Source organism: Emys orbicularis, chromosome 13, assembly GCF_028017835.1.
Source record: "Emys orbicularis isolate rEmyOrb1 chromosome 13, rEmyOrb1.hap1, whole genome shotgun sequence".
NCBI lineage: Eukaryota > Metazoa > Chordata > Testudines > Emydidae > Emys > Emys orbicularis.
Genome location: NC_088695.1, coordinates 34,056,551 through 34,079,837, shown reverse-complemented (window position 1 = coordinate 34,079,837; position 23,287 = coordinate 34,056,551). Strand labels below are relative to the sequence as shown.

At 45.9% G+C, this 23,287-nt stretch overlaps 1 protein-coding gene across 2 annotated transcripts; it reads right to left on the bottom strand.

The window, feature by feature from the left end:
* Positions 1-6,618: 6,618 nt before the first annotated feature.
* On the bottom strand, positions 6,619-22,882 carry JMJD6 (jumonji domain containing 6, arginine demethylase and lysine hydroxylase). Of its 2 annotated transcripts, XM_065415633.1 has the most exons (7): positions 22,754-22,882; positions 20,492-20,880; positions 18,353-18,639; positions 16,330-16,465; positions 14,806-14,944; positions 13,409-13,536; positions 6,619-6,923 (listed from the first exon to the last, which is right to left on the bottom strand). In XM_065415633.1, exons 1-7 carry the CDS (start codon positions 22,880-22,882, stop codon positions 6,677-6,679), a joined length of 1,455 nt encoding a protein of 484 aa, XP_065271705.1. In that variant the 3' UTR covers positions 6,619-6,676. The 2 variants fall into 2 exon arrangements, with proteins under 2 accessions (XP_065271705.1, XP_065271704.1); XM_065415632.1 differs by lacking the exon at positions 6,619-6,923 and having other exon boundaries at positions 12,114-13,536.
* Between the last annotated feature and the right edge of the window lie 405 nt (positions 22,883-23,287).

Below are 23,287 nucleotides of genomic sequence, written 5' to 3'. Positions count from 1 at the left end.
CCCGCAGCTGTTAGCGAAATCCCGGCTCTGCTAAAGCTGGATAGGGTTTCACAACATACACAGCAACCGCGTCATTTCCCAGGGCCCTGCCCACAGCTGCCTTCCCACCGCGCAGGCAGCCCAAGTTGTGAGGTTTTCTCTCTCCCCCTTTCTCCTTCAGTGTGTTCTCAGCCCGGGCCCAGCCCCCCTCCCCGAGCATTGAGAACCAGGTCTCTACTCCCCTAGGAAAGGGGTTCCCCCCCCCCCCGGGGGACGATGTTGGGAACAACCAAGCTAGCCTGATGGAAATGATCAGCTCTTCTAGAAGCGGGCTGTGTCCAAAAGGCTCTTTCCAGAAAGTTCCGGGGACTCATCGAGTTATTAATTTAAATGAGCCTTGTTTTGATTGTAGCAGTGTTTAGGCAGCACCCTTGTCCTCCTCTGTAGGGCACCGGACTCTCAGCCCCTCCCTCTCCTTCCTGGAGCCCAATTAAATTCACTGCATGGGCATCTACTGACTTGGATCTGACTGCAGGATCTGGGGACCCTGTAGTGAATGATTTGCACCTTATTATCCCTTTGTTCGGTAATGGAAGGGCTGCTCATGGGAAAGGTGGATCTGGAGGTAAGAGGATGCCAGAGCTCCAGAATGCCTCCTCTTCCTCCCTCCCTCCATGCTGGAAGTGACAGGGAGCCCTTGTTTGTGGACTGGCCAGGCTGCCCTTTGCATGGATAAAAAGGACTAGCAGGGAAAATTAGATGCCTGTATTACTCCCATCTGTCAAATGGGGTTGGTTATACTTAGGCTGTGGAATGTTCTCCGGAAGGGAGTGATGGGACATTGCGTGGAACATTTTAAAACTAGATTGGGCCAAATGCTTCACAGGGACCCAGCTGCATTGGACCCAGCTTGGACTGGGTGATTTGTCAGGACTTTTAAGTCTCTGCCATCCAGGATTCCCTGCCTGCGGGAGGCTCAGTTAAGGTTTGCAAAGCACTTTGAAAATAGAAGGTGCTATATGAGTGCTAATTATTGTTGCCACAGTGGAGTGTCAGGGGAGCAGACATGGGAATCTGGCTCCCATAGCTACCCCAGCAAACATTCCGTGGTTGCATATGTGAGTGGGCAGTTTATTGATTGACTAAAAAATAGCCCCCCCGCCCCATCCAAATTAAATCCCAAGGGAGGGAGGAAATGGACTGGAGCTGATTCTTGCTGCTCTGGGTAATCCTATCAAGCAGGAGCTCATTAGCCTATGGATATTTGTATTCTTAGTAACAAACAACCACAGCACTTAATCTTCTTCTTCTCTGTGCAGCTTTAGGTTTCATGGGAGATCATCATAGCCACACTACAGCTCAACCCGAACAATAACGAATGATTTACAGCTACTCGGGATTTAGAGATTCAATGCAGCATCTCAGGCCTCTCAAACACATATTTTGTTACCTCTCCCCTCCACTCTTGAGGCTGGTAATGTTATGAGCATCAGAAAATTTGACTCATTAAATAGAGGTAATGGGAAAAGAATGTGGTATGCCATAGAACGAATCCTCCATCATCTCAGTTGTCCTTGTGGGCTATAGCTGGTGGAGGCTACCTCTTTCTCAAGCTGTCTCCTGTTATAATGGCCCATTGTTCCCCGGGGTGGGCCTTGCCAGGCTGAGAGCCTGACGTCTGTCAGCTCCCTTTTTGGCACTGAATGGAATATTGATTATTAGGGCATGGCAAATACCCCACTCTTCGGCTCTGGCTGATATTCCTAGGCAGAGGTCATGCCTCAGCTAGCACCTTGCATCCCAGGATCTTACAGCACTACAAATGAGCTGAGCCTCACAACCCGCAGTGATCCAGGGGCATTGTTCCTATTTTACAGAAGGGGAAACTGAGGCACAGAGCAATTAAGGCCAAATTGTACAATAGCAGCCTCTGATGTGAGAGCCTCAATTTTCAGGTGCCCAACTGTAGACACCTGGAACCTGATTTTCAGAGATGTTGTGCACCCACAACTCCAGCTAATGTCAGTGGGATCTGCAGGGGCTCAACACCTCTGAAAAACCAGCTAGAGGTCTTGAAAGTTTGGCATCCAATAATGCTGGGACGTCTTTGAAAATGTCACCCAATGCAATTGCCCAAGCTCACCCAGTGAGTCAGCAGTAGAGCAGCAACAGAGCTCAGATCTCCTGAGTCCAGCCTCTGGCTCTAACCACTGGACCTTGCTCTCCCTCTACCCTTCAGATGCTCTTTGGTCTCCTGAATATAATTTTCCTCCACTTCCGAATAACAATCTCCCACAATGGGCCCGGAATACACCACACACATTTAGCCATTCGCTGAGGATAGCTGGTGGCCCTCCCCTCTTCTCTATTTTTCTCAAGGGGCAGGTGGATGCTGGCTCATTGTGCATCTTTTTTTGCACCAGGCACGTCAACCTGCCCCCAATCCAGCATGTATTTTTTTCGGGGTGGGGAGAGAGGCAGGCTGGGCAGTCTACCAAGCTCCCTCATCTTCTCCTAACAAATTCTGCCCCTTAAACTGAGGGTGCACTAGGCCCCTGAAAAACCTAGCTCATGTAACCAGCTGTTTCCCTGAAGGTCTAAGTTCATAGGGACCTCCTTTCCTGGATCCCAAAGGAGGACGGCCGCTGGGGGAGATCTTCCTGTGCCTTTGGAGACCAAGAAGAGGGGGGATTCCAAGCCAGCAGCAGGATTAATGCCCCCGGCTCTTGTCTTGACTGCAGCAGACTAAGGGACAGGAAGCCAAGAATTCACATAGCAAAACCACAGGCTGGAAACACTCAGCTTGCTGAACGTGGCTGATTTTCACATTATCTGTCAAATTCGCTATTCAGGTTCCCAGCCCTGTTGATTGTTGCCCTGCTCTAGCTCTGCTCCTGCCCACCATGTAAAAAGACTCAGCAGGGCCCTTGCCAGGCTTGGCAGCATGGATTGCCAAGGGTGCAACACAGTTGGTCAATCAACCCTGTCTTACCCTCCACTCTGTGTGTGTCTATTCAATCTTTGACTTCTCTGCTGCCATTGCCAGCGCCAAGGGGATCAGGTAGTGCTAACCGTGACGGTGTTTAATGCTCTGGGGACATACATCACCCAGGATTCCACTCGCTAAGACTACCCCCCTTTTTAAAGTGCTGTTTGTTAATGGGTACAGCCCTTTTTCAATGGGCAGGGCTAGCTTTTGAGAAAGCCACCATGTATTTGTGAGCCATCTTTGAAGAGCATGCTGCCCTCTACTGGGAAAAGGTTGGCTCTACACCAGACACTCAACTGTCAACAGGGGTATGAAATAATCCATGGAAAAGGGCTAGCCTACACAGAAAGGCAGACAGTGGCTTTGTAAAAGCATAGTGATCATCAAACTAAGAGGAACCATCTCTGCCAACCATCTGTGGATGGATCTAATCAGAGGGGCTGAAAAAAGCTGGAGATATTTTTAACTAACAAAAGAGGAAGAGAAAAGCCAAAAGGAGATGACTTAACAAAGGGCATTTCCCCAGGGACAGAAAATCCAGTCGAGGTGCTTAAGAATGTGACCAGCTGCTAGTCTCCCACCTCTATATATTCAGTTCATGGGCAGAGGAATTAGATCCACTTGTCCCCTCAGGAGCCTCTGGCACAGAAGGGACACACCCATTCACAGTAGAGCTAAAGCAACCAGGAACAGTTTCATCTCACTCTAGCGAGACAAGATCCTGCTCTATTCAGGTATAATCCTGGCTCAATATATCAGCTGGGTTACTGCCCACATGGGATGAAAACTGTGCTAGCAACAACCCTACTAAGGGCTCTATATTCTCAAAACTGCCATATTGGGGTGGGGGTTGGGTCATGCTTGAAAATCTTCCCTGCATGGATGGGAGCAATATCCTGCTCGCCAAGGAAACTGCTAGCAAACGCCATGCTTCAAGGTCCGACAAGAGGTAAGTTTATCTAATCAGTCCACCAGGGCCATGTCAGTTTCCTACCTTACAGATAACAGTGCATGAGGGTTGATGTGGCCTCCTGGAAGCAGATGGACAACTTCAGAGGAGGCCCTTGTAGTAGAGAAATGACCTAGGTGTCAACCACAGCCCCTCTCCACCAGCAACCCCTCCTTTAGTAGTTTTGCTAGCACAGGGTCCTGAACTACAGTTATTTGCCGCACAATTTAAAATAAATTAATAGATTGATTCTATCCCCAAAGGGAAGGCCAAACTGATTTATAATTTAGGGGCCTGTCATGCTTTCTGTAACAAGCACTGAGAGGAGTTTGGCCCCATCTATTGCCAAAGAAAACGCCCTAGGTTGGGTCTGCCCCGAGGTGCTTTTGAAATTCCCCTACTCCGCTCTCGCACCAGAGCATCTCCACAGGCAATGATAGGAGCACTAGTGTAAATCTGCTGCTGCTGCTGTTTTAACCACCCTATCATCTCTCTCTGCTCACAGCAGATTCTGCGCTTACTTCACTAACTCACTGTATAAACTTAGGCAAGACACTCAAGTCACCATTTTCAAATGTCCACCCATTCTGGGTGCCTTCATTTTTGAGTAGTCAACCTGCACCCCTGATTCTCAAGCTACTAAGCACCCATGGCTCCTTTTGACATCAGTTGGAGTTATGAGAGTCCAGCTTCACTGAAAATCAGGCATCAGGAGTCTCATATGTTGGGTACCCCAAACTCACAAGGCCCATGGAAAACATTGGCCAGCCATGCCTTAGTTTGCCCTTGTCCAAAATCTACAAGCCAGTGCGATATGGGTGGTGCCTTGTAAAGCACTGTGAGATCCCTGCATGGAAGGGCCTGTTGTGCACGATATTATTTTAATAACAGGGATTTGCCCAACCCAACCATGGCAGCCACGATGTATTTAGTGGTGTTTAGGTGGTCCTTTTTCAGCTCTGTGGGAACACTGCCATTCTAGCATACGGTTGTGAGGGTACTGCACATGCTGCATTCGAGATTCACTGTGAAACATCATTGTTTCTAACCTCTGTTCTGAGGTCCATGACAACATTCACTTCACATCAGACCCTGTAAGGAGGGGGCCACTTTTACCTTATTTGGCAAGTGTGCTTCTAATTGAGGCTAATAGGGGAAAGATGGCAGCGCTAGGCAGGCTGTCACATGGTAATTACAGCTTTACATTCCAACTGATGTAACCTCCTCCAGCAGCTCATTAGCAGCAATTAAACAAAGGATCAATGTGCCCATCCTCTATGCTAGAGGGAGGAGCCATGGTGCAATTGCAGTAAAAGGATAAAAGAAATCTGAGGAAGAACAGAGCAGGGCCATAGCAGTCCTTCCAATTTGGGGACATATGAAAGCATATATCATGGGAATTCTAGGGATGAAAAGCAGAATGACCGCCATTGCAAAAATACTTCTGCAGCTCTGCATTAATCCAAACTGCAGCCCTTAACAATGTTAGCATTTCAATGGCTCCATCTCCATCAAGATGTTAACTCTCCCGAAGGGCATGTGCTGGTGGCCTGGATTCGTTAAACAATGCAGTTGCTGTTGGTTCACTGTTTAGTTCCAGCCAGTTTTCCAGCAGGCAAGGGAAGAGAGAGCAATTGTGCATCTCTTGCATTGCAAGAGCTCCACCGAGGGAAAAGGAATAGAAAGTTTGTTTTTCAAATCAATCCTCGGCAGGGAGAGGCGCAAACATGAGAGGAATGGACCAAGGCTAAGGCACAAGTCAGCAACATTCTTGTCTGGTGTTGCCACAAATTCATTTCCCCTTCAGATCTTTTTCTTTCCATAATTTCTGGAATATTTTAAAAATAAGTTTCTTAGATTCCTCAGGGCTTTCTCTCCCTCGCTGCTGCCATGTGCTTTGTGTTAACTTGTTGACCATAGGAATCTGGTTTCCTGAAAGGCCCATGATAAAACTTACAACAAACCCTGTGATAAGTTCCAAATGTTGTTCCAATACATGCACACATGTATATGGGCAGGCTTAACATATAGATGAGTTCCGTCTAGTCTCTGCCAGTGACAACTAGGATAGTCCAGTGTCCTCCAGGAAGGCTAACTCCATTAGTCCACCAGAAAAAAACCAAAGCACTTAACAAGCAGTGGAGGGGCGCAAATCACTGCACTGCACTTTGAATTTATCCTTTGCCTGGTCATCTTCTACATTGCATGTGTCAGCTGTATTGGCTCCAACACAACCCCATCTACTCACAAGATCAAGCCCACTGCTGGCTTGTGACAAGGGAGACATGCAGCAGGAGGCAAGTTTCCAGCAATTCACTTGTTTGTCCCCCTCCCTCCCACTGATTGCAGTCTGACAATGAATATTAGATATGAGGGTCCCTCTCCTGGCCGCCATCATGTCCCTAGTAGCTTTCCATGGTGGCACAAGCTTCCAGAATGTGTGCTGTCCTCATCTGATACGAACATGCAGCACAGGGCTATGACTGAGACCATAGGTAGTACAGGGATACTGTGAGATAAAGAGACTGACACTTCCCCCCCATACGCTACAATGATGGAGGCTCCTCCTTACTACTACTACTGTAACTAATTTCTGTCTGCTGCTACAGCACAGCAGATGACAGAGACACCTGCTACACATATGTAGTTTTTCCAGATCGCTAGATGAAAAAGAATATGTGACAAATAGAGTAATGCAAAATAATCATTTTATTTAAAATAAGAAGCAGAAAACACAATCATCATCTAGACAAAACAATTCAGAGCATTGCAGCTCTGCCTGGCAGAGGACGAATAAGAGAAGTTAGTGGCAGTGATAGGGCTTTAACTGTCCAATGAATCAGCAGGCTCCATTGCCCCCCTCCCAAGAGGAACACACAGCACGGTCTCTGGGAATCCAGCCCGCACAGAGGTTTCACAGTGCCACCCATCTGTCCCCATAGGATGGCTGGGGATTCAGGAAGGAAAAGGGCCTCTCGATTAATCTTGCCAGAGGCGGACATCTCTCTAGTAAGCAGTTGGGAGAAGAAGTTGGCATTAGTCTGACCACAGTTAGAGAAAGGAGGAAGGGAGGCTACTACTAGCTTCCTACTACTAGTAGGAAGGGAGGCTACTACTAGCTCCCCCTGCCCTATGTGTATGGAGCAGGTATCTTCAAAGAAACATGCATTCTATGAACTGTAGCTATGTTTCTGACAAGATTTCACCAGTCAGTCCCTTTAACCTGTAACAAGGGAAGAGGTGAACTTGGGATACAACTGATTCACATCAGCTGCTAAACAGGGGTAGAAAAGCAGTGCCTGATCTCAGATGTTCATTGGCCAAAAGGAAAGAAGAGAGGACAGCAAAGCTGACATGCAGTAGCAAACCTGGGATTCTAATTCAGCAAGTTTAGGCACCAATATTTTCATCCCAGAGCTCAATGAAACCTACCCCTACATTTGGCACAGTTCATGTAGGGTAGGGTGACCAGATAGCAAGTGTAAAAATTCGGGACGGGGGTGGGGGGTAATAGGTGCCTATATAAGAAAAAGCCCCCAAAATCGGGACTGTCCCTATAAAATCAGGACATCTGGTCACCCTAATGTAGGGTGAATTGGTTTTGAAGTGGGCACTTCTGAAGTTATCGCTGAGCAAGTGCCCAGAAGCACTGAACCTTTGTGCCTGTAGCACTTGTTAGTGGGAGGAGCTAGTGCCAGTTTAGAAAGCAGTGTCTAGCCTGCTTAATAGGGGCTTAACCATATTCAGTCATTTGTAACACCTTTTGCAGAAGGATCAAGGGTGTTTTACAACCATTAATTCAAAGTAGACTCACAACATCCCTGCAAGGTATGTATTATTGCCATTTTAGAGCTAGGACATCAAATACACAGAGAGGCTAAGCTATTTGGCCAAAGTCACACAGCATGAAAGTAGTGGACCTAAGAAGAAAACCCAGCAGTCCTGAGTAAGGCTGGCTGGAAAACAAGAATTTTGTTTCACAAAAAATGCTGAGGTGCACATTCCAGCAGGCTAGTCAGTCCCTTTTGCTCACTCCCGGCTGCTGAAGCTATTCCACTTTGTATAAATCATCAAATATTCAGCAGCTTAATGACTGGTGCTATAGGCATGTGGTTAGGATACACACCTGGGATGCAGGAGACCCAGGTTCCAGTCCCTACTATCAGGCAGAACAGAGACATGAACCTGGGTCTCCTGCATCTCGGGTGAGCGCCTTGGCTATTCTGGGTCTGTCTCTCTAGTTTTAAGTAGAAACTCCATCCTAGACTTGAGGAACCTTCCCAACAAAGTTTTCATGAAACCCAATATACCTCTATGCAAAGTCAACCCGTTCCGAGGAAGAACATTCGAGTAGTCAGAATTCCAGCCCTTGTACTAGGCGGCCTGAACAGGGCCATTGCTTCTCAGTTGAGGCAAGGGATGGCTTTGTGGAAGTCAGCTGACATTACCTTTCCTACTTCTAGTTTCAAATGTTACCTTATAGACCATTCAATACGAGGAGACGGTGTCCATTTTAATTGACAGCTTTATTGTCACACCACTGATCTGTTCGTAGGCATGGAAAAGTGCTCTGCACTCTGGAGCATCAGACTGTGCAATTGCTAGAAAAGGAGCAGCTTTCTTGGCAGTGGGAGGCAGGTTGGTTTCCCCATGACAGACTTCAAGGGCTCAGGCCCAGACTTCTTTCATACAGTAAAATATTAAGATGAGGCACAGCTGTAACCATGCTGCTGAAGGCAGCTAGCCACCTCAGAGCGAGGCAATGGCCCAAACCACAGCCCCGAGAGCTTTATAATCCAGGTTAACCCTTGCCACTAGGAGGGGGATACCCTTCTAATCCTGTAGCCACCACAGCCCCCTATCTTGTTCTAAGTGATAGCAGCTGCAGCCTGCTCCATTTTATGAAGATAACGTGCAGTATGCAGGCTCTGGGCAAGCTGCCAATGTGCCCCCTGAGCTAGGCAGACTACAGGCATCCTCGGCCAGGGAATCTGGATGTTTTGACACAAAACCGTCTTCGGAGCTAAGCAGCCTTAAGGAAGAGTCCCCCTGCAGGAAAGACTGCAGCAGTTTTGAAGAGAAGTCTGCGCATTTGTGTTCTATTGCCACAAATGCACTCCTTGGATTTCCTGCTTAGGGATGCACTGATAAGCCACCTGCCTCACACCTCCAAACTCCCTCCCACTTCTCTGTTACATAAAAGTGACTGCCACAAAGGAGATTTGGAAACAAAGGTCTGTACTGCTGACAAACCAAGATACGCAGGGCTCACTTTTACAACAGATTGGGCCATATCCTGAGATGGGAGAGGGAACACAAATAGTAAAGGACAAGTTAAAAACCAACATTCAGGGGGTCTACTTAATACACTGTATACAGAAAATTCACAGTTAAGGTTGCCAGTCTGCATTTTAATTCAGTCACTAGTGCAGTGATTCCCAAACTTTTTACCTCATGCCCCCCATACCCTGTCCACGCTCCCCCCCCACAGAGCCAGGAGCGGGGCTGTGGCTCTAAGAGGGGGGATGCGGACAATGGTAACGGGGCCAAGGCTGGGGCTACAGCTTGGGACGGGGGCAGACCCTCAGCCAGGGGTCGATCCTCAGCTGGGGGCAGAAGCCTTCAGCTGCGGCCAGGCGGGCAGCCAGGACCCCAGATGTGGGGCCAGCAGCCGTGGTCGGGAGCATATCCCCGGGCCTGGGGCTGGCAGCCAGGACCCTGGGTGCAGGGCTGGCAGCCAGGATCCCCAGGCACAGGCCAGGAGCACAGCTGGGCAGTGCTCCCTCCCCGCCCCCTTTGGGGTTGGTCTGGGCCCCAGCCGCACCCCACGGAACTTTACTCCGCCGCACCCCACGGAACTTTACTCCACACACACACACCCCCAGAGGGCATGCCCCACGACTGAAGACCTCTGCACTAATGCCTAGGCATTGCGGCTTATATGAGAGAGTGCACTGCCCCTCTCTTTTCAGTTCCCCCTCCCAAACAGCAAAACTGAAATGAGGGTGCAAAGAGAAACAGTCCAATTAGCTGGCTCTTGTGTGCAGTGTTCTTTGTATCAGAGAAAGATGGTTATTCCCCCGTTTCCCCACAAGCACAGCCTCTAAGGTGGCTGGGAGCAGGCTATAGGAAAGCTTTAATGCACAGGCCCTGGTAAATTAATATCAACCATCCTAGTAGATTGCTTGGGGATGAGTCTTTATCTTGGCACAATACCACTGCAGTTGTGTGAACCCAAGCATCACCTGTTATTTTAAAACATTTAAGACAAAATACCCCCCCCCCCCCCCCCCCGGTACTCTTTTACAGAGCCCAGAGCAAGTGCTACTAAGCTCCTAAATACATGACCTCAAAGAGACAGCTGCTTGCTGGGGCTGAATAAAGTCTGTAATTCAGTTATATAGTTTTCCCCCTACACGTAAGGTTCATGGGTAACTGTTGATAGATGGTGACTTTCAGTGGCTTCTACTATACAAGAAGCCACTCATCTCTTGTTCCCTCAAGCCCCAATGCTACATCCAAGTGCCAGTTAATCTTTTTATACTTAATATGGCAGATACCAAGCATAAGTACATATGATCATTGCTGGTTAAGGTGTCACATCTTAGACTATTTGGGTTTAGTCAGAGTGTACGTAGATTAATATGACCACAAAAGGTGCTTCTCACAGGTAGCCATTTCTAGTCATTTGAAGTCACCTCGGAGTTCAGAGTACATAACAGAGTTAGTATCCCTTCCAGCGCTCTGGTACAATATCCACCGGATGTTTGTGTAGAGCAAAGGTGCCAAGATCCTCTCCTAGTTTCAGCATGTGCAGTACATGTAAACGTATGACAGTGTCAAAACAGGGTAGGTTTCTGGATGTAGCTGCTGGTTTTAAAATAGTCCTTTAAAAACAGGTATCAGACTGTTTTCCTTGCCAACTTCATGAACTGTAAGACACATGGCATGTCCTTGCCCAGAGCTGGGTTATTTTCTGATCAGTTAGTGCACTTTTTTGGGGGTACAGAAGGGCACTAAGCATTGCACAGTCATTTAGACTTGGGAGTTCCCCCCAGTAGTTAGCAAGGAGTCATCTTTAGTCAGCACGTGATGGAAGATAGGAGTTTGGATCAAAGTAGCAGTGAAGACTTGAGAAGGATCATAAGAGTAGATAGGAGCTGAGAGGGGTAGAACAGAGCTGGCTGCTAACGGAGCTTCGAGTGGCAGCTGCCTCTAGACGGTTCTTGTTAGCTCTCAGGGGTGAGCGCGGCTTCCGCAAGATTCCCTAATCCTGTCAAAAAAAGTACAACTGCCTGTCATGACTATAACCTTTCCTCCAGTGTCACAATGCAAGACAGCAGTATGCTGCCTAAGCAAAGGACTAAGGGTTTTTTTTGTTTTTGTTTTTTTAATAAAGCTGCTGACGTGCTTGACAAGGCTTAGAAACAATTCTGCTTATATTGACGGTATTCTTCAACACAATTGCAGCTGAAACCCCAGCCAGCACTACAGTGTCATCTAAGGAGTTGGCAGAGGTAACAAGCAAATCATGAGCTGCAACATAGAAAGGCCTGGAAGAGATCTGGACAACAGAGAGGGACTCTTGGACAAGGTGCTAACTTATTAGTCTTTTGTAATACACCTCTACCCCGATATAACGCGATCCGATAGAACACGAATTCGGATATAAGGCGGTAAAGCAGCGCTCCGGGGGGGCAGGGCTGCGTGCTCCGGCGGATAAAAGCAAGTTCAATATAGCGCGGTTTCACCTACAACGCGGTAAGATTTTTTGGCTCCCGAGGATAGCGTTATATCGAGGTAGAGGTATATATACCAAATATTAAAATTAAATGTTTTCACTGCAAGAGGCTGAAAAAAATGCAGAAAGGATGGAGCTCTGCAATATAGTTTGCATTTCTAAGAGATCAGGAAACCAGGATCTGTGTTCATTAGCTTCTGCTGCTCATTCTCAGCCTGAAGTCAGAACTGGCTGCTAGAACTGAAACGGAGAGTATCATAAGAAGGGATTAGAACAGGGGTTCGCAAACTGGGGGTCAGGACCCCTCAGTGGGTCACAAGGTTATTATATGGGGGGGGTCGCAAGCTGTCAGCCTCCACCCCAAATCCCGCTTTGCATCCAACATTTATAATGGTGTTAAACATATTAAAAAGTGTTTTTAATTTTTAAGGGGGGGGCGTCGCACTCAGAGGCTTGCTATTTGAAAGGGGTCACCAGTACAAAAGTTTGAGAACCACTGGATTAGAACCTCAGCTGGGAAATAAGATGCTAGTTCAGTTAACTCCAAACATTTAAGGATAGTTTGGTGTTTTGACTCAACTCCATATGACTTGCCTACTACTCAAAGACAGGAGAAGTTGAATGCTGTATCACTGAATGTTAGATAGCCATATATACCAAAAGAGCAGACAGGGGCCTACACAGGCACATTACGCATGCATCTGGGAAGCGAGACTCCTCCAGCTGGGTCAGTACTATGTGCATCTTTCTGCTAATTCATCACAGAGCTTGCAACCACAAGACAGATGCAGAGCAACCCAAGGTCTGTGATGAATTAGGGGATGCATAAATGAATGTGAGGTGGTTGGTACAAACAGCACTTTAGTGTGGTTAACTTGTACCTTTTACCCAAGGGAATCAGGGACAACTGCTCAGAAGCATTTTGCCATAGCTTTTTAGTAGTAAATATCTCCCAAATGCCTAACGTTTTCCGATCCTCCTTACCTTGGAGCCCATGGATGGGAGAAAAGACCTTGTCCCAATAAATTCACACCAAGTGAATTCTGTTATCATTTATTTTAAGTGTTTCCCTCCACAAATCAGCTAAGATCTCAGGCTTGGGCACAGCTTCTTTTTTCTCTTTTTTTAAGTGTTAAAGCAACAAGGCCTTAGAATGAAGTTTATAATCTGTTAATCCTTACAAAAATTGAATAGTAGGCAGAATTGAAGTAGTCCAGGCAACAGTGAAGTAGGAAAGACTAAGTATACAGAGTTGCTTGAAGCTTTTCAGTTTGGACACTCAGGTGATCAAGCCTTGTTTTCTGCTGGTTATTCCTCCCTTTGCCAATTTACCACACAATTATGCTCCTCAATGGGCACTGAATCTGATATTCCACTTTCCCCGCAAAATGCCCCGCTACTCCCAAGTTCATCCCCAGCAATTGGAGCATTCCTTCTATATTAAAAAATGATTAGAAAAAAGTTATAAAAAACTGTTTATTAAATAATGTAAAATTTCTCCTTGGCACTTTCTTTTTTAAAGAGAAGATCTTAAGTTCCTGTTTGGAGCAGGGCAACGTAATTAGAATTGGGGAAGAAGGGAGAGGAGAGAGGACATCATCAGTGGCAAGCTGTTTCACAATCTAGGCAGCCCCCTCATCCTCCACCCCCCCGCATCCCATGCATGATGGAACAGCCTAACCTAACCCTGCCATCCCTGCATTAAAACGTCTTTTGTTTGGAAAAAGAAAGAGCCGTCACATCTGGTCACCTGGAGGAGCTGCGTTCTTTGCTCACACAGTCGTCTTGAGAGGTAGTGTCACCGTTACCCATCATGCTGCAAGTCCTTCTCTTTTTCCGCCGATGCATCATCCCTTCAGTCTCAGAGCCAGAATCACACTAAGTACAGAGAAAGACAAAATGAATAAGCAAATCAATGCAGAGAAATACAAACCTTCAGTTATTACTCAGAAGATCTGACAGTGAACCACACCTGTGCTAATACAGTCACCAGAGAAGTTATCATGCATGTTCTTCCCCGAAGCATCACAATTTCTATACAAGAGAGCATGTTGCATGCCCTGCAACTTACTGCAATACACTTAGGCTAAGATTTACAGGTATTCTAATCTGGCACCCAAAGGCCCCTGATTTTCAGACTGAGTGCTCAGCACTTTCTGGAAAGTCAAGTCACTTAAGGGGTCTCAAGTTGGGCAACCAAAATCACTAGTTACATTTTAAAAAAATCTTGGCCCTAACTCTGTGGCCTTGTTCCCCATCTACAAAATAAGGATAGTTTTACTTTCTATTTAAAGGGTAGATAGAAATTTGTAAAGTGAATAAAGAGCCTCAGGTGAAAGGTGCTGTGCAAGTACTAAAGTAGTCAAATTTTCTCAAAGGCTGTAAAGGTTGGTGGGAACTCAAACTCACCCTCCCTCCCACTAAGAATTTTTGGATGAGAATCTCTCATTCAGGTTCCTCTGAACACCGTAAAGAATTAATTATGCAATTTAATAAAGAGTCAGTTAATAGATATTACTACTGAGTGGCAAAAGAAGAAAGTTTGAAGGATGGGAGAGAAAATGAGAAGAATGTTTCCAGGTGTCAGAACGTGAACACTGTATGGCCGGAGAGAGGAAGCAGGGTCTACACAAGTCCCTACTCACGGAAGTGACAAGGTCTCAAAGAAGTTGGGAGTATATCCATGCAACTTAAAAGCAAGGGAAGAAGATCTGCAAGGAGCTGGATGCCAAAACAAATGGGAAGCCAGTGGAGCCATTAGAAGATGGTGAAAGAAGCAGCACAAAGTATATTAAGCATAAAAAGATGGATTCTGGGGAGCACAGAGAATCAGGAACGTCTCAAAACCAAGTTTGTTTTGGCAAGAGGAGTGGGCCAACCCTCACAGAAGACTAAAGCTCTCACCAAGATCCCCACTGGTCCAGTCCTTTGCTTTATACTTGCACACTATTAGCTTCTCTGAAGTTTAGGATTTAACTTTGGAGTCTAACGTTTATTCAACTGTTACCGTCAAACCCACTAGAGAGTTGTGAGTCAGGGAGATTGTATGTATTTTTAGAAAAGAAACAGGCAAGGCTCCTTCGACAACTGGTTTAAAAGGGTAGCATAGTCATGGGATAAGGGTCATCTGCAGTGTTAAATCCTTACCTCTGAATCAGAGTCCGAGGAGCTGGAGCTAGAGGAACTGGAGGAATCACTGGAACTATCAGAAGCAATACCTGTCGATTCTTGTAGATCAACTGAATCAGCCAACACTGCCAGCTCAGGATGCTCTTGTTTTAGGATCCTAAACACAACCATCATGATTAGCAATTAGAACACAATGAGAAACAAAAGAATGTCCTTGCTTTTATGGGTTTTAATTTACACTAGCATGGTTTTAATTTACACTAGCATACACCACAAAATCTGTCCACTGCCACGTTAATGCAAGAGCAACAGATAATGATTTGCTAGCAAGGTGCATCACGTAGCATTGTGCAACTGCCTGCACTCTAGCTTTGATGGGTTTTTATATAGTTTCCATAGTTATTTTACCTCAATTTAATATTCTAACACGGAACATCAGAGTAGAGGACATTAACAAGATTTTGATATCAATAAGGTCCTCCTGAAGGGAGAATGGAATTAGTAGTGATAACTGAGTTGCCTTTTTTTTTTATTTAAAGTAGTTAGAAGTAAACTGTGCTTATATTCAGAGGCTACTGGGTGAGAAAAATACCTTGAATTTAAAGGTTTCCATAAGATACTAGATCTGGACAATAGACATCTCTAGAAATCAATAAGGCATATGAAGCCTTTAACTTCTAGTTTACATGGATAAACATGAGCCACTTCAGTAGTGACCTAAAGTTGTTGCTACCTGATGGCTAGTTAGCAGAATCTCAGCTCCTCCCACTAGAGCCTTGTCCATGTCACAAGAACCACATCACAATTAGCCTTATTGGTGGTGGTCTCTGCAGAACCAGAGAGTAAATGGGAAGGGAGAATAAGATACTCTCACCATAGTAGTTATCTCTGCAGATCCGGGGAAAAGATATATCCTTTCCAGGGGATAGTGGACTTCCATCTCCAAGGCAAATAACAGGACTCCCATCTCCATGCCCGCTAACATAAATCCTTTCACCAATACTAAATTCCCCTTAAATGCTTAGAGCAGCAACACCCAGCATATTGGATCACGTACCACCTTCTTAAAAAATTGTGAAGTAACTGATGGAACATAAAACTCACGCAGCACCAGTGGAACATGTACCACACTTTGGCAATCCCTGACTTAGAGCATTAGTTTACTAACTTGCTGCCTCTACATTTTATCATGCTTAGCAAAGAATTTTCAGATTGCATCGTCTAAGTTTTATGCATGTCACTTGAACTCATCAAGTCAGCTCCACGAGAGGTGAAATCCAGATCAGATCCTTCCCCAAACAGCAAGACTAATCTACCAACTCCAGGGGAGGGAGCCAAGAAACATTGCTGTAAAAAGCAGGACATAGTTTAGAAAACATGTCTTTAAAATGACTCAATGTGTTTTTCCCCAAGAAAGTTGTAAGCAAATATATACTATTAGTGTTATTCCAGCTGCATGTCTTGCTTTGAAAGAAAGTGTTTGGACTATCCCTTCAACTGCCTGGAAATTAGAAATAGGAACAGAATTTACTGCACCGTTACCTGTACCACTTCCTTGATAATTTTGGCCTCCCTCTTACTGTCTTGTGCCATACCACAGGGAAGTTGGTACAGCTGGCAAAGTTCTGTGTGATGGCAATGGTTGTATCGAGATTGAGAACTACGTGCCACCAGCCACCTACAAAATGCAATGCAAGAGCAACTTTTAAACACACTTTTTTATATTGTTTATCTAAAGTATTGTAGATACAGCTATCTAAGGTACTTGTATGGCCCCTATCACCACAGTATCTGAGCACCTCGCAATCTTTAATGCATTTTCTCTCAATACCCCAGTGCTGTTATTTTACAGATGGGAAACTGATGCACCAAGAGACTAAGTGGCTTACCTAAAGTCACACATGATGTGTGAGGCAAAGCAGGGAGAATCAAGTTCAGTTCCCAAGTCCCAGGCAAGGGCCCTAACCACTGAAATATCCTTCCTCAGCAGATGGAATCAGCAATAGCTAATAGAGCCCACATTAAGAGGTGGAGTTGCATGTATATTAAGACTGGTCTGTGGTTATGAATTTATGTATGTGTGTATATTATAAAGTCATAACCACAGTTGTACACATCTCATGACAATCAAGTTCAGAACATTACAAGCCTCCATAAAAGGCCTTACTGATACACTTTTATAGTACAATAATACAATATACAATCAGTTGGTTCAACTGCTCATTTTAGGGATTTAAACCATCTATTCTTCTTTTGAGTTTCTGGACCCGGATTGTCACACCTTCATACCAGGAAGTCCCTCCACTCACACTCCAACATCTTCCCCATATGATGACCAAATACAGAAGACTGCCTGCAGGCTTTTTTCCTAGCTCTCTTATTCCAGAATTTCCCCCATACATAAGCCCCTATCGGAAAGCTGTAATCCTTTGACTCAGTGCAGTATTCTTCAAGTTCAGTGACAGAACTTTCCAGCACACTATAAGTTAAATCTTCATTTTTGGTTAAGTGGTATTTCTGAGTATCTGGCTACTGACAGCTTGCTTAACTGCAAATGCCACTGTGACCCAAGCTGCACAAAGGCCCAAGGTCTAACTGCAGATCAATTTTCACCCTCAAGGGAGTTTTTAGCTTGAAGAATTTCACTACTTTTTTTTTTTTTTTAAATAGAAATGTTTAAAGTTGCTTTTTTCCATAAAAGGGTAAAATTAGAGAGGTTCATATGGTCATGCTGTAATCCCATAAAAAAATAAAGCCAGGATTCATAATGGAAATTGATAAGGCTCCAAAGCCTTCTTAACTGAAGACATAATAAAAAGGCACTAAGTGCCAAGATTATTACAAGGCACTTTGCAAACATGAAATCATCATCCCCATTTTACAGAGAAGTAAACAGGCACAGAAGGGGAGATAAAGGATTTGCTCAAGCTTACATAGCAAGTCAGGGACAAATAAGAATAGAATTCAGGTGTCAAACTCCCCTGCTCTATCCAACAGTTGTGCTCCTTCCCCTCCCAATTAAAGGAGGTGTAAGTGTGCATCAATTTCATAGAAATGCTATGCCCTTTTAATAGAGACACTTTTAGAAGCTACGGCATAATCTTGCATTTGAAATTAAAGTTGTGGAAAAAAGAAGATGGATGGGGTCTGTCTGCATTTTTGCATGACTTTTTCCTCACACCTCACAAATCCTGTCATTTATTACACTGTCAGTAACCCCAAGAAAACAGAGAATGAGAGAAAGTTATTGGTCTTCAAAGGCCTCTATTCTTCCATGCTTTGATTACTTCCTCACTGTATAGTTTAGTTCAGGATCATTTTCCCAAGCACACATGTCCTGCTTGTTATGCCATCAGTCCCCTGTAACAGGGGAACATACATGGCATTTATGTTTTGGATATTCAAAGGGCAACATAAAAATGGTTTTAAACAGTGTCCTATAGTGTACAGAATTGGAAAATGGAGGACCATGTAAACAAGTGTGGATACTTTTTCAACAAGGATACATCTAAATACGTGTTCTCCCATACTACTACAGATTTCCATTGGAGACAGCCACACATACCTGGTACAAAGACGGTCTCGCCTGGTTTCTGCACAATTTCCAGGGGTTTGAATTCAGGAGGCCAGGTGGGGAGCTGCGTCCTAGGGTATATGATACTGAACCAAGTGATCGCCTCATCCTGCTGGTTCCCTCCTTCTTCCCGTGTCACTTTGATCAACTCTCTGGGAGTGCTGGTAGGGAAGAGGCACCAGCGCTTATGTCCGTGGACTAAGGCATTCCAAGCACTGGTTCCCAGAGGATCAATATGAATTCCTGTTCCTGATCGAGGTGGGCCCATTACAAACCATCTGCACGGGGGGGGGGGGGGGGGGGGGAAGGCAGGGAGAGAACCAAACATCAGGTGCATTACAAGAGATAATTACTTTCTTCTATGAACTTTCCATTAAGCAAGCATGTTTCCCTTCCATTTCTACCACAGCTTGAAATTAACATGGCTCTTTATATATTTCTTTGTTTGGGCACTAGAAGCAGAGTTGGCAGCAAAGCATTGACTATAGGGACTGTTAGTTTAATACTGCAGCAAAAGGTGCATAACATTTTTGCCTAGGACCTATACAAATAATGGCAATTGTTTTCTTAGTTTCTTGGAGCAAGGGTTTGTTTGTTTATATTACAATAAAAATTGTTTAGAAACCAGAAACTGTTCCTCAGTAGATGATGATTACATCTGTTTTAAGGGCCTAAACCACCTGGTGTATAAAATGGTAATTGTGTTTTTCTAAGCTTTTTCCTGGTTGTGAGTAGCATCTATAGATGTGCTGTTCTACAATTCTTGTTCCAATTAGGAATAAACAAAAACCATCTTCAGATAAGGGTTAAGAAGATGAAGTTAAGACAGCTCCCATCACCCACACACTGTTCACTTGTGACTTTCTATTCACCATTGCATCATTTACCTGGTCATAGTTAATTCCCCAATAGTCTCGTTGGGAAGATATGCAAGTCATTTTTCTCCATGCAGAGAACTACTGCTTCGAAGGCTTAAAGTTACACCCATCCTTAGTGATCTCAATTGGTCTGGGACAGGATATGAAAATGTACGTAAGATATCATACTAGATACTGTTATCTTAAGTGGGGTTAATCACTAATAGATGTCCACAAGAGAAGGAAATAAATGCAGGTTTCTATGGGCAGAAGAGAGATTATGAATTAAGCACTCAAACAAGGGAATTGTGAGTCCTATTTCAATAAGATGCTTTGAGAACATCAATTATGACCAGGTGACAGTGCTGGAAATGGCAAATACCCCCGACACAAGAACTGTTCACTTCCCTGAGCTACATAGTTGGATCGATGTTAACTTTGTAGTGCAGGCCAGTCCAAATGTGTGGGGAGCATCTAAATTAGCTTTCATAAAAACCTTCACTACTTTGAGACAATTACGGTTAATTGATAGGCAGTTAAGGTAAAAACTCTAGTGTAGAAAAGCCTTTAGGCAGAGCTTGTATGAAATATGGAGCTAACATGAACTAGCTAAGTCTAACCTAAACCTGACACTTTCCTAGGGCTGGTCTACATTGGAAACTTACATCCACAACCCTGAGACACATAGTTATGTCGACCTAACCCCTGGTGTAGACAGCACTAGGTTGATGGAAGAATTCTTCCATCCAAGAATTCAACCTACCTACCATCTCTCAGGGGAGGGTGGATTACCTATGCAAACAGATACTGTCTACACTGAAGAGCCACAACAGCACAGCTGCAGCACTGCTGCTGTACAGTTTTAGCCCTAATCTAGACATGACGTAAAATACTGCTTGCTTTAGCAGGGCTGGACTTAAGCACAACCAAAGTCTCATTGAAGGCCTAATAGTAAACTTGAGACCAGTAACATAATTTGAAAATTCGAAGGCACTTTACAGCCACACAACATGGCTCTGGGGTAGGCATTATTCTCATTTTACAGATGAGGAAACTGAGGCACGGAGCAACTTGTCTAAAGTCACATATCAAGTCTGTACCAACAGCTGTTAACAGAACTCAGGAGATCTTACTCTGAGTTTTCTCCTCTCTATTCCATATTTGCATGATAATCTTGAGATATTTATAATCAAAAGTAAATTTAGTTTGCTTGTGAGCAACTGACAGAAGAAACTGGAATCTACATCCCATCGCCACCCCATGGATACTGTACCTATAAGGTGGTCTGCGCTTCTCTCCTGCATATTGGAATAGGTCATCAGTGAAGAACTTGGGCACTTTGTAGTCTTCCAGGAGTTTTCTGCGCTTAGGGTGCTCTCCATAGCTGCTGTCGAAGATGTAGAGGGGGCTGTCATCACGTGTGGTCTCCATATACTCTATGTAATATTTCATCTTCATCTTCACAGAGTACCCATCATTGTCCTCACCACACTTGAACTTCTGGTTCCTGTACTTGCGCTTCAGGCGTTCTAGAGTCCACTTCTCTTGGGCAGACCAGCCCATCTGAGCATTCAACAGAACTACAGGCTTATAAGGCTTTTCATAACGCTCAACAAATTCTTCCACCGATAAATGGAGTGCATCTGCCCTTTCCACATTATCCTGTAAAAATCAGAGAACAGTTGGGAAAAAAGAACTGCAATGTACCACAAACCATCTTAATCACCACAGGCCAAGTTTCTAAAGGTTGGTACCTAAAATGATGTCTACACTATAGCTGTAGTACCATAGTGTAGACATTTCCTACAGTGACAGAACAGGTTTTTCCATTGCTGTAGATAATCCAACTCCCCAAACAGCAGTAGCTAGATTGACGGAAGCATTCTTCCATTGACCTAGTTGCGTCTACACAGAGGTTAAATTGGCATAGCTACAGCACTCTGAGGTATGAATTCTTCACACCCCTGAGTGCTGTAGCTATGTCGACCTAACTTGTAAGTGTAGGCCAGGCTTAAGCTGCATCTGGTAAATTTACGTTGGCAAGCCCTACACTTGCATTCAAATCTAGAGGATATGGAGACATTACACAGAGTGCATGCAATTTTAGGCTTCCCCTGCACAATACTGCAGTGTCAGACGCCAACTGTAATAAGTCTCTTTCCCTGCTCCTACACACATCACCAACATCATGAGAAACATGAGCATATTTAAATTTTGCTTTATGCTCTTCATTGTAGAGGTGACCCAAGATCCACTAGGGGTAAGGAAATCCATAGCCTGAAGGCTGGCAAACAGTCCCCCTTGCACAGCATTTTACTCTGCTATTTGTGATGTGAGAATTCTGTTTCTTCCTCCCCCTGATACCATGGGGAAGGGATTTAGAAACTACCTTTGAATTAAGTAGGCACGTCTGTATTAAGTAAAAATACACACCACTATAGAATCCAGAGGTTTTCCCAAGTCCCTTGTCAATCCTGTTTTTATTATTTTGTTTTTTATTATCCATCCTCTGATTCACCCATCCTGTCTTCCTCAGACATTTCTATGCATCTCCCAGACTCTCCTTTCAGGTCACCTAGTTAATATTGTAGGACCAACAATCATTCACCACTAGGACAGTTAACCAAATGACAATAGCTTTTTTCCATTTCCAATCATTTTCCTTTCCTTTAAGCCCACATACTGCCCATTATCTTCAGCTCCTGTCCCTTCCCCCCACTCATACTCCAGCATCAAAAACGTGCTTGACAAGCTTCCGGGAAGGGGAGAGAGCTCCACCAGACCTGAATCCTAGGAGTCACACTCAAGGAAGAGCAGCACGAGGCGCTCCCTCCCTCTCTCAAGTAAGGAGGAAGCTACTTCTAGTAAGAAGGCAATGTGATGCATGCCAACCCTTTCCCTTGATCTGGCCAGTCCCTTGCTCTCCCACAACTTGTACGATACCCAGTTTAGACTAAAGCTCTTTGGGCCAGACCCTGGCAATTTCTTAGCTGCCTTGGGATGAAGTACCAGCAACACCTCTGGCTGTGAATAATTTGCTGGCTTCATAGGACTAGGCCACGGGTCCGGCGCAACACTGCGCTGCTCTCCCAAGCCAGACTCCTGCCTTAGGGAACCACAGAGCCGCCTGTCCCCTCCCCACTCCTCTTCATATGTGGGGTAGTTTGGGGGGGGGTGTGTGAAGTCTCCCATCTTCCCCTCTGCGAGCTCCCACACACACCTTGGATGGATGCTCTAGGGACGCGCCAACCCCCTTCCCTGGGTGCCTCTTCTTCCTGGGGCATCTCGGAGGGGGGGCTCCACCGTTCCCTCACCAGAGATCCTAGGCTCTTTACCCCAGGATCCGAGTTCAGCCTGGAAATCCCATTGCCAAGGAACCGACACCCCCTGGCCAGCCCGCACCGTAAAGCCCCCTCCCCTTGGCGCTCAGGTCTGGAACGAGGTGTCCCCCTCCCGGTCGGCCCCCACCGTGCACCTCCCCAGGCTCGGGTCTGGCAGGAGCCGACCCCCGGGCTCCCCCCAGCCCGGTCCGCACCGTGCAGGCCGCCGGGCTCAGCGGGAAGGTCTCGCAGTAGTTGTGCCGGGTCCAGTCCAGCGAGTCCTTCAGCTCGGGCCGGGCGCTGCGCTTCGCCTCCCGGATCCGCTTCTTGCTCTTGTGGTTCATGCTCGGCGACCCGGGGCCGGGGCCCGCCGCCTCCTCCGCTCCCGGACGGGCCCCGACAGCCGCCTCCTCCGCTCCAGGCCCCAGGACCCGCTGCTGTTGCCGCCGGCACCACTAGGGAATCCCGGCCCCGTCGCCGGCTCGGCTCCCAGCCAGGGCCGCCCGCCACTCCGCCAAACCCGCGGAGAAATTTCGAGAAATTTCACCCCTGCCCCTACCTCTACCTCAGCTAGACCGGAGCCCCGCCCACGAGCGCCGCGGCGCGATCCTATTGGTCATTGCCTTCCCTTCCGCCACGCGCCCCTGCCCATTCCCAGCAATGATTGGCCGCGCCGAACCCGGAGAGGTGGGGTCTTTGCCGCCATCTTGGGAAGGAAACGTCAGCGAGAGGGAGGGAGGGCTGAGCAG